This window comes from Lathyrus oleraceus, chromosome 3 (genome assembly GCF_024323335.1).
Source record: "Lathyrus oleraceus cultivar Zhongwan6 chromosome 3, CAAS_Psat_ZW6_1.0, whole genome shotgun sequence".
Taxonomy (NCBI): Eukaryota; Viridiplantae; Streptophyta; class Magnoliopsida; order Fabales; family Fabaceae; genus Lathyrus; species Lathyrus oleraceus.
Genome location: NC_066581.1, coordinates 273,787,133 through 273,799,155, shown reverse-complemented (window position 1 = coordinate 273,799,155; position 12,023 = coordinate 273,787,133). Strand labels below are relative to the sequence as shown.

Genomic DNA, 12,023 nt, shown 5'->3' with positions numbered 1-12,023 from the left:
TTAATGCCCATAACGATTATACACTCTTATATTTTGAAGCGGACGGTAATTATATTGTATTAGATCAACCATTATTTCACTAATAATTTAATTATTGCAATACAAAGGTTATTACGCATTATTATAATACAATTATTTAAATTATTTAAATTAATATAAGCTTCAAATTATGAAAATAATTATTAAAATATGACACTCTACTAATTAAATGGATAATTTACCCATTTAATACTGTAATTATTAATAATTGTGCGTAATAAAATATGTGATAATAATTTAATAATTATTTTCATAATTTAAAACTTATATTAAAACAATTATTATTTCACTGCAACACTTATTTTAATATATTTTTATAATTTAATATAATCTTTATTTTGAAAACAAATTATAGTAAAAGATATGTATGAAATATAAATTATAATTTTTAAAAATATAAAAGGTAAGTTTGAATGAAAAAAAAAAAATTGAATTCAATGCTAAAATTCTAAAGTTTATAAATGCAATAATTGTGTCAAAAAAACACATTAATTAACCAACAAAAACTTTTTCATCTGAAATTTTAAAATATTTTGTAATCATCTTTAAATAAGTATAGTTATAATTAATAATTTTATTATTTTACTCTCTAGCAACCTTAAAAGTCTCTGTAGCAACCTTAATTTGAAACAACTTGAAAAATATTATAAAAACATAATTTTTTTCATCCGAAATTTTAAAATATTTTGTAATCATAGTTAAATAAATATAGTTAGAATCAATAATTTTATTATTTTACTTTCTTGCAACCTTAAAAGTCTCTGTAACAACCTTAATCTGAAACAACTTGAAAAATATTTTTGAAACAAAAAATATTTCACCTGAAGTTTTAAAATATTTTGTAATTATCATTAAATGATTATAATAATTTAATAACTTAAAATACTATAAAATTTGTGTTTGATATGTGATCACAATTAAATACTATAGTTTCTCACACTTATTGGAATAATTGAATAAATGCATTTTACTCTTTGTTTGTTTCTTGAACATACTGTATTGAATCCTATAGTATTTTGATTTTGGTGTGATTCTATTATTTTGCCATTCTTATCCTTTAATCAAGATCACCATAGAAAATAGTAATATTATCTATCACCATAGAAAATAGAAAATAGTAATATTATCTATCATATTGTTTATTTTCCAAGATCACACTTTCAAGGAACTCATGACAGTGAAGCCGACCCAAGTAGAATTACATATGTTAATGATGTTACACTTGGTTGGTGATGATCAATATATACATTATATATTACATTTCATAATTTTTTTCGCTTTCGTCATATCTCATTTTATGTATTTATACCCGCAGATCGTAATTGCACATCACCTAATCAACAAAACAACATGAGTCAATCCGATACAGGTATACTGATATAGTTCTAAGTATGCGAGTATTAATTTTTACAAATATATATATATATATATATATATATATATATTATATATATATATATATATATATATATATATATATATATATATATATATATATATATATATATATATATTAATTATTATTTTTGTATCAGATGATATGGACGTTGATGAAGCTTTGGAGGATGCAGTAATATCATATGTTAACATGGACACAAGAGAAAATGGTGCATTATCACGTCGTCCTCAAGGTATGTTCATAAAAATTTTACTTCAAATAAATGTAGCATTTACTCATGTGACATAAAATTTAAAATCATGCAATATTAAAATATAATAATTGAGGCATCTTGCGTACATTTTTATTTGTATTTTAGATTTTAGATAATATTTAGTAATCAATATCAAACTCCTGCCTGTAGAATCAGAACATGCTTTTCGATAAAAGCACAATATTGTTCAAAATTTCAAAAATAATATGATGATGGCAAAATCCCGGTTGCCTCATCCAATTACATGTAGACACTGCAATGCAAGATTGTTTCATCATGAATCACGTGACACGTGTTGTAATGGTGGAAATGTATCATTCTCACGATTGATGCTCCTATAGAATTGCAACAATTATTTTTGGATGGTTCAGCTGAAGGAAAACATTTCAGGCAACATATTCAAAGTTATAACCATGTGCTTTCATTCACTTCAATTGGTGTTCACGTTGATGAGAATATTCTTGCATCTAGTCGTGGTATATACACATTTCGTGCTCAAGGTTCTTTTTACCATAACATATGAGGTTTCTATCCAAATGAGCGTGTCAGACCACGTTTCTTACAATTATACATCTACGGCACCGATAATGAGCTACATAATAGAATGCAGGAAAATCCACAGTTGCACCAAAATGTAGTTCACAGATTACAGAAAATACTCCATCAGTTTAATCCTTTTGTAATTAGGTTCAAGCAACTGTCAATACTTCAAAATATCAGTGAATGTAGCCTCATACTTAAGGAGCGTCCAAGTAATCACCATCAATACAATCTTCCAACTGCTGAACAAGTTGCGACAATTATTGTTGGATGTGATGCAGATTCTATGGATTATGGAAGGGATATTAGTTTCATTCGTTGTGATTGAAATCTCAAGAAAGTTCAAGAGACAAAGGGATATTATGATCCTTTGCAATACCCTGTATTGTTTCCATTTGGGACGCATGGTTGGGACGTCAACACAACAAATTACAATGGACGAAGAGTGTCATGTCGAGCATATTACAGTTACATGCTTCAGGTAAATTTGGATTAATTTTAGTAGATAGTCTACTTAGCTAAGCGTTGTTTAAAAAAATACATTTAGCACCGACATTTTTTTCAATCAACTGTAGATTCGCCCAAATGATCAATCAATGTTGTTAAATGCGGGTCGACTGTTGCAACAATATGTTATAGACAATTATGTCAAAATTGAATAAGGGAGATTAAGGTGGATTAAAGAGCACCAAAGTGATATATGTTCTGAAGTGTACCAAGGTTTACATAATGCTTTGCATGTTGGTGAAACTAATGCAGGTACAAATTCATATAGCATAAATATATAGTTTTAGATTAATAATTAGTTGTACTTCTAATGCTAATCATTCGTGTATTCTAATACTAATGCATTTCATGAATCGTCATAGAGAACATTGGAAAAATAACAATATTGCCATCATCATTTATTGGAGGTCGTCGAGACATGACACAACGTTATGAAGATGGCATGGCTATTGTTCTTAATGGCGGTAAAGCAGATAATTTTCTAACAATGACATGTAATCCTTCTTGGAGTGAGATAACATCAGAACTTTTGCCTTTTCAAACACCACAAGATCGTCCAAATTTGCTAACAAGAATATTTCGTTCGAAATTCGAAAAATTGAAGGATGATGTTATTAATAAAGGAGTCTTGGGTAAAGTTAAAAGCTACATGTATGTCACTGAATTTCAAAAGCGAGGACTGCCGCATGTGCATATGTTGTTGGTCTTAGAAAGTAACGACAAGTTGCGTGACCCAAAAGATTATGATAGTATGGTAAGAGCAGAAATACCTAAATTAGAATGTGAACCACAGTTGCATGAAGCTGTTGTAAGACATATGATCCACTGACCTTGCGGCATAATCAGCCGAAAGTCTCCATGTATGAAAGATGGACATTATAAAAAAAGGTATCCCAAACAATTCTTGGATGAAACACGTCAAGACACTGACCCATATCCCGAGTATAGGAGAAGGTTTGATGAGTCTGTATCGTTAGGTAGAGATAAGTCTGTCGATAATAGATGGGTGGTTCCTTATAACCCTTGGTTACTGTTAAAGTATGATTGTCACATCAATGTAGAGATTTTAAGTATCATTAAAAGTATCAAGTATCTATACAAATATGTGTAAAAGTGCCTTGATCGTGTGGCTATGGAGGTTCATAAAGGATCATACATGGCTGAAGTTCAGCAATATGTTGATGCAAGATTGATTTGTGCTCCCGAGGCATTATGGAAAATATTTCGATTCACTCTTTACAGATTATATCCTTCGGTTGAAAGATTGCAGATCCACTTGCCAAACCGCCATCAAGAGCGCTTTTATGATCATCAGCAAATTGCAGATGTGTTAAATAATGAATGCAACTCCAAAACAATGCTCACACAATTCTTTGCATTGAATCTACGAGATCCACAAGCAAGAAAGTATCTGTATAGAGAGATTCCAGAGTATTATTGTTGGAACAAGCGGGATATGGGATGGCATCGTAGACGGTCCACAAGAAAAGTTATCGGGACACTCTATATGGTATCACCTTCGGAGGGAGATAAGTTTTACTTGCGACTGTTGTTATCTTATGTCACAGGTCCAACCAGTTGGGAATATCTTCTTACAAATAATGGCACGACTTTCAATGCATTCCAAAAATCAGCTGAGGATAGGGGATTTCTATAGACTGATCATAGTATTCGTGATTGTTTGGTTGAGGCTACGAGTCTCCGAATTCCATATGCTTTACGGAGGTTATTCATGACGATTTTAATATTTTGTGAACCTACTAATGTTAGAGGCCTTTGGAATGAGTTTTTTACACATATGGTAGAGGATTATCAAACAACTAACAATGTTGTGGAATCTGACTTAACTACACTACAACAAACAAGACCTTAGACAGCGTTTTTTTAGCCTTAGACAGCGCTTTAAAGCGCTGTCTAAACCTCCGTTGCTAAAGGTTTAGACAGCGCTTTTTTAAATCTTAAAAGCGTTGTCTAAGCCCCCCCCCCCCCCCCCTTAGACAGCGCTTTGGCCAAAAGCGCTTTATAAGACCCTCTTATTTTAAATTTTTTAGGTATACCTTAGACAGCGCTTTTGAAAAGCGCTGTCTAAGCCCCACCCCCTTAGACAGCGCTTTGGCCAAAAGCGCTTTCTAAGACCCTCCTATTTTAATTTTTTTAGGTATACCTTAGACAGCGCTTTTCAAAAAGCGTTGTCTAAGCCCCCCCCCCCCTTAGACAGCGCTTTTGCCTAAAGCGCTTTCTAATCCCCCCCTTAGACAGCGCTTTTTACAAAAGCGTTGTCTAAGGTATACGAAAATTTTTGAAGCTTTTGTTTTAAACCACATTTTTTCCAAGTTTATAAACCAGAATTTCTACCTGTTTTCAACCAGATTTTGACAGACAATTATCACATTTTATATATGCCATTTTGGCCTTTTTTCTACCAATTTTTGGCTAACAAATATATATATATATACCAATTCAAACCAATTTTGCCTTAAATGTATCGAAATATATACAAATTTATGTACACATTTACAAGTCATAACATATACTACAAATGTACACATTAATTACACAAATTTATGAACAAACATTGAGCGTTATCATGAATTGACACCACTCCTCTTTGATTTCGTCCACTTGATCCTTTGTATAAAATGCACACTTGAATTCATCAAAGTACTACATAATAATATAACATATTTTGAATTAATTCCAACTATTTAATTATATGAGATATGTGTAAATATAAAAATAACTCATAAGTTAGAAATACATACATCGGTGGGAATCTTTAATCGGCCCAAAGCAAGAGTATCTCGCATAAACCTCAACATGAAATACCCGCAATCTATTTGATTACGTTGTTGAGGACACTACATATGAAAAAAAAATATGGATTATAAATCCTAAGTTTTATCAAGTGTCATCACTAATATAATAAAAAATATGGTAATTAAAAATATACCGCCACTTTAATCCATGTAATGGAGTTGGCGCCCCTCCTTGAGGTTTGGATATCTCGTTGGGCCCGAAAAGCTTGTAGGACGCTAATAAAATAAAAATGAAGCAATTAGAACAATTCACATAAACTAAGAAAATTTTTGAACATTCTCACTTACGTGTCAATTAGGACCTTCATATCCGGGTATGTTGTCCAATCATTTCCTAACGAGTCAAGATAATACACAATTTCTCGGATAGGATTGATTGCGAGCAACAACCAATGTCCACTGTAATGATTAGGCAAATGTTAGATGGTAACTTGGAAAATAATTATAATAGATGAATTTAGAATGAAATGCTAACCCGGTATTAAACGGTATAAAAAACAACTTCTCCGCATCTTTATTGTCCATGAGGATCCGAAGAACGTACTCCGTCACGGTATCCGATCTACTTAAGATTAAACCTAAGTTGAACAGTTTTTTGGGAAATGAAATAATAGATCTAAAAACAAGAATCAAGGATAAACTCCGGATCTCCAGTGATTTAATACTAATTTCTACAACATCTATACAAAATCCTAATTGTTTGAACCCTAAAAAATCCTAATTATGATTGTTGTTTTCAACCTCCCAAGGTCCTAGAAGCTGTGTTAGTTTGGTAGAGACCAAAATGAAAACGGGTTGAAAGTACAAGGATTAATAAGGCATTTTAGTGTACTTTTAACCAACTAACAAAGCAATAATCAGGATTATCTCATGACTTTGCCATCCGACAAAAAAGTAATCAACAGACAAAAGTTAATATCAGTCAAAATTCTTATTTTGTTACATGAATCAATAGACCCAGTACCAAGTACCACCTATCATGTGTACGTGAATGGAGTCATCTTCTGTGGTAGCTTGAAACACAAATTTAAAAACTACATGGTAAGGATTGGACCTCAGGGATTACAATGCCACTATAAAATTAGATGATACTGTCTGTCAAATCAAATTTACTCGCCCACGTCAAAGAAGGGTAATCCCCTACCACCCAAAAAAAAATTAAGAAAAAAAAAAGATCAATACCGTTTCCAGTTTTCTGACTATTGGGCAAGTCAGAACAAGAGAATTGGATTAAAAAGTAGGAAAGAAAGAATGTACATGAAGTCCTAGTCAAAAGTTTCTCAAGACTATTTACATAAAACACTGTCAGGCTAAAGATCCAAATAACTTACCAGCCTCCGTGTCTTGAGAAGTAGTCATTATCTAGTGATATTGCAAGAGCTACTGCAACAGCTCTCTCTGCGAGGGTCAGTGGACGTCTGACATCAAGGTCTTGAATCTGCAGAGAGAAGAACCTATCAATTAGTTAAGAAAAATGGAGTTTGTTTTCTTCAAAAGAACAGGGGATTTTGACCGCATTAGCAAGACCAATCTTGGAGCTGGGATCAGAACCTCCAAATCGAATCACATACTGACCAGCATCAGTTAGAATCTGCACATATCAAAAAATTATGTGTATCAGCAAGCTTGAACTTCAATGCATATGATAAAATGTCTGAATAACTGAACATGAAATCCTTCAGTTCAGATCAGTAAAATGACTCAGCTGACAACAGTTACACAAGTAGTACTGCTATATGATATGATAAGAGACACAGTTAAAGTTGTAGCACTGACGAAATAAAAGAAAACAAGAGGCGAGAATATCTGGTACACCAGCCAAACATGCAAAACCTCTAATAAATATCTACATTTTCAAACGTGATTCCAGATGCTACCATCACTCATCCGAATACGCTATAAGGCAGTTTGAATGAGACTAACTGTACAGACATAACAAAATGAAACAAGGTTGCTGCAATATTTTAGAACATGGCATGAATGACTTCTCTTTCTCTCTTTTTACCCCCATATCATAAGAGCAGTGGTACAGACCTATCTGAAACAATGTAAACCGAACCTTGAATCCTAATGAAAACAATTGATTAGACCAATCCCCCATAAGGTATTTTAAGTATTAAAAGTACTTAATCCACACACTGTTAGAAAAAGAACTTAATCCACACACTGTAGAACAAAACTAATGGAAATTCCGATAATGCAATACAAATTTAGAAAAAGAATTTTTCTGTAATATATTTAGAAAAAAATAACCATGGCAAAAGAGAATAACAGTAATGAACATCTAGCAAGTATGTTGAACAAAGAAAACAGTAATAAAAGTTTTTATGCATAAAAAAGAAAAGTGAATGTGAAAATTCAACCTCAAAGCCAAAGCCCCTCCAATCTCGATCTACTTGAGCAAGTACCTCACCATCAATATCTTTCAAGGTGAATGTCCAATTCCACAAGCCAGGATTCTCAACCACCGCAAATTGCTTATTCCTGCAAATCTTCTTCTATGAGATTTATTTCATGCAATATACAAAACTTATTCAAACTTTTCACTAAGAGTAATCCAAATAAAACCAATAAAATAGGTCAAGAGAACATAGAATCATCATCTATTCAAGAAAAATATTATAAGTTTATAACACAACTATAGTAGTTTTAACGTGGCAAAGATTAACATAATGTCTTGGTTTGAACTTTTAAGATTAGGGACTAAAGCAAAAAATATATATTTTGCAGAGACTGCAAACATATTATATCTATAATTAATTAAAATAGCTACAACTCAAAACATGTTATTTTGATATTACCCAAGGTACAAATCATAGAGTCTCCTCCACAGATGCCACCGCCTGTGAACTACTCCAATTGCGGGTATTTCAACGTAATTAAACCTTATTCGTCTTCCTCATCTCCTTCAAGCACGCACCCATAACTTCAACAATAGCCTTCTGAATCCCCATCATGTACTTACTCATCGGAACCCTAATATCGACAACATCCGGCGGGTCCTGCTCAAGCTCCTGCGAAACATAAACCTGAAATCTCGGCCAAAGATGCAGCTTACGAATATGCAAACACTTCATAGTTCTCTCCGCCTTCGCAAAACCCGAAACCATCGCTTGTGGCCTATCGGAGAAAACACGAACAAACGCACTTCGATTGAGAGAACGAAAAATCCTAACAATAAAAGCTTCAGTGGAAGTCTCCGAAACGGAATGAGCGTTGAGGATGATGAGTCCGGAGATAATTGAGGCAGGTAGTTTATTAGTGAGAAGATCAATGATGAGGATTCTAGGGGTAATGAAACAGACGGAGCCGGAAGAGTAGAGGGAGTGGCGGTGGTTAACGGGGAGGTCGGCGGTGATTTCGACGGGGACTTGGTAGAATTGGGGGTTTAGGGTTTTGAGATGGAAATTGATTTTGGATTTGAGAGTGGCGGAGGAAGGAGATAGAATGAGAAGTGTTCCCTGAGAAGTGGAGTGAAGAAGGAGAATAGATGAAATGAGTTTCGATAGAGAGAGACCTAAAGAGAGAATGACGAGACCGCCATCGGTGTCTTCGAGAAGCTCTGTGATTATGTGTTCGTGGAATTGAAGACTTCCAAAAGCGCTTTCTAAAAGCGCTTTCCAAAAGCGCTTAGACAGCGCTTTCCAAAAGCGCTTTCTAAACCCCCCCTTAGACAGCGCTTTTGGTTTTAATTTTTTTTTTAATTTAAAGACTTTAGACAGCGCTTTATCAAAAGCGCTGACTAAGGTCTATATTTAAAAGCGTTTTCTAAAAGCGCTGTCTAAGGGGGGGTCTTAGACAGCGCTTTTAGAAAGCGCTGTCTAAGACCCCCCCTTAGACAACGCTTTCATTATTTTTTTGGAACATTTTCCGTGTTTTATTTTAATTTTAACCTTAGACAGCGCTTTCTTTTAAAAGCGCTGTCTAAGATGCGCTGTTAAAAGTCATTTTTGGCGTAGTGCTAATATGTTATTGAAGGACTTGAATGAACTCTTAAACTTACACGGTAATTTTTTTTGAAGATTATGATCTCCCATCTTTACCCCCTAATACAATAGACAGAGGTGCAATTCCAAGTATCGTACAAGAGGAGTTAGCGCTCGATATCCCCAATGAAGATATTGAATATGTTGCTAAGTTAAATAATGATCAAATGATTGCATTCAACACCATTATAAATGTAATTGTTCAAAAACACATTGGGGTATTTTTTGTTGATGGTCTAGGAGGAACAGGTAAAACATTCCTTTATAGAACATTAATGGTAAGTTTAAGAAGTAGAGGAGAAATTGTCTTAGCAACTGCATCATTTGGTATAACTGCAACATTGTTACCCGGTGGTAGGACTGCACACTCTCGATTTAAGATACCTATTGATATACAACGAGTTCCATTTGTGGTATTCAAAAGCAAAAAGATCTTGCAAATCTCATTAGAGTTGCTTCCATAATAATTTGGGATGAAGCACCAATGACAAACAAAAATTGTTTGGAAGCCTTATATCGATCATTATAAAACATTTGTAGCAACAGTCCTCCATTTCGTGGAAACGTTCTGATCATGGGGGGATATTTTTGTCAAGTTCTTCCTGTTGTAAGAAAAGGTACTAAGGCACAAATGATTTCAGCATGTATTGTTCAGTCTCATTTATGGAATCATACCAAGATTTTGCGTTTGCATCAAAATATGCGATCATTGCATGATCAAGAGTTTGAGAATTTCTTATTTGCATTGGTGATGGTGTTGAACCTACCAAACCAGATGACATGGTGAGGTTACCTTTACATATTGCAATCCCATGGGAAGGGGAACATTTCATACAAGTACTTATCCAACATACTTTTCCTAATTTAGAATTGCATGGTTGGGATGCCCCATATATGGTACAAAGAGCCATTTTGACACCAACAAATGATGATGTCCAGAAATTGAATGATATGATTATCGACTAGTTTCCAGGAGAAGAACATAATTTGTTGTCGTTTGACGAGGTTGAAAGAGATAATCATAATTTATACCAGCAAGAATTCATAAACTCAATTGCACAAGGTAGTTTGCCACCACATATTCTAAAGATAAAAAAGGTGCACCATGTAAGTTTAAGCAGTGCCTTAGAGGGGGGGGGGGTGAATGAGGCACTTAGGCGATTTTCCGGATTTTTTACGGTTTATTGATTTTTACTTTCTTGAGATGCTTATGTGATGAAAAGCGGTAAAGTGCGGAAAGTAAAGAACACCATGATGTATAGTGGTTCCCCTCACAGATCGAGAGTACTCCACTCCCCTTTCAACACGAAAGAGAATTCACTATAATGTTAGATTCCTAGACAAGACACCTTAAGGCCTTTCTATCTAATTCTAACACACCAAGAACAATCCTCTTGGATTTACAATGTTTAAAGTCCAATCGAGACTCAAATTCTCCCAAAAGGACCTCTTGCATCCACACACAGGATAGCAAGGATAAAACCTTACAAACTTATTCTTAACAATCCTAAAAATAAGTTGTAATCAAGAGATACAATTCTGAATTTTTGTAGAAGATGAAATAGTTGAAAATTTGAAGTATATCAATTTATCAATTGATCTTCTCCTTTGTAACACTTAATTCTCACAATAATTATACAAGTGTTCTTTGTATGGAATGAAACTATGATGCTTAAAAAGAAGGTTTATGCAAGGTTTCACTCTTAAGAAAATTTGGAAGAACACTTAAAAAAAGTTTGAAAGAATATGAGTAATTGATTTGAAATTTTTGCAAGGAGGTGAATTGGAAATCTGAAAAAAATGATGTATATATGTTGTCTAAACACCTCCTCAAATGGATGCAATTACCCAAAGGATGCCATGGTTCATGATAAAGAAAATAGAAAAGTTTCCATGAAGAGATGCACTGATTTTTGCCTCTAGTTCAGTGATAATCAATTACCTTAATATGGGTAATCGATTACTTGCCTCCAACGTGAAAAAATATTTGAATTTTTCACAGAGTAATCGATTACCTTAAAATGGATAATCGATTACTTCATCCCAGATTTGAAAAATAGCTTAAAAATGAAATGTTATGATTTCTTTGATGCATAAAATTACTTCCAATGATTATGGCATGAATGAGACATGTTTTGAACACTTGTATAATCATTTAGAGGTTAAGTGTTATACCTATTCATTTGAAATACAAATCTTCATGAATTTCATCGAGACTTGATCATTTAGTTGAAAACTTCCTTCATGAGCTTGAATCTTGATCAATCTTTTTTGTTAATCAATCTTAGACTTGTAGAGAAGTTTGTCGTCATCAAAACATTTGAGAAGTCGTGTCTTCACAATCTCCCCCTTTTTTATGATGACAACCCAAAAAAAAAATGAAAGTTCGATCCAAGCATGTTTCTCTAGCAAATGCTCCCCCTTAATTGATGCTCCCCCTTAATTTATGATTTAAGGAGTCTTTTGAAATCTGCATTTTGTTA

At 33.5% G+C, this 12,023-nt stretch overlaps 2 protein-coding genes across 2 annotated transcripts; one reads left to right on the top strand and one right to left on the bottom strand.

Annotated features, from left to right (window-relative positions):
• Positions 1–6,443: 6,443 nt before the first annotated feature.
• Positions 6,444–8,664, bottom strand: LOC127130814 (altered inheritance rate of mitochondria protein 25). Its single transcript, XM_051059779.1, has 6 exons — positions 8,520–8,664; positions 8,356–8,452; positions 7,918–8,038; positions 7,068–7,145; positions 6,886–6,992; positions 6,444–6,694 (listed from the first exon to the last, which is right to left on the bottom strand). Exons 1-6 carry the CDS (start codon positions 8,662–8,664, stop codon positions 6,664–6,666), a joined length of 579 nt encoding a protein of 192 aa, XP_050915736.1. The 3' UTR covers positions 6,444–6,663.
• A 115-nt stretch (positions 8,665–8,779) lies between these two features.
• Positions 8,780–10,004, top strand: LOC127130813 (uncharacterized). Its single transcript, XM_051059778.1, has 2 exons — positions 8,780–8,804; positions 9,577–10,004. The coding sequence occupies exons 1-2, from the start codon at positions 8,780–8,782 to the stop codon at positions 10,002–10,004; spliced, it is 453 nt and encodes a 150-aa protein (XP_050915735.1).
• Positions 10,005–12,023: the final 2,019 nt, after the last annotated feature.

Coding starts and splice junctions, on each gene's coding strand:
- LOC127130814 (XM_051059779.1), bottom strand. CDS start 8,664: ATGGTTTCGGGTTTTGCGAAGGCGGAGAGAACTATGAAGTGTTTGCAT. Junction 8,039..8,355: donor CTCTATGATTTGTACCTTGG/GTAATATCAAAA, acceptor GAAGATTTGCAG/GAATAAGCAATTTGCGGTGG. Junction 7,146..7,917: donor GGAGGGGCTTTGGCTTTGAG/GTTGAATTTTCA, acceptor TGATATGTGCAG/ATTCTAACTGATGCTGGTCA.
- LOC127130813 (XM_051059778.1), top strand. CDS start 8,780: ATGAGTCCGGAGATAATTGAGGCAG. Junction 8,805..9,576: donor TCCGGAGATAATTGAGGCAG/GTAGTTTATTAG, acceptor TTTTTTTTGAAG/ATTATGATCTCCCATCTTTA.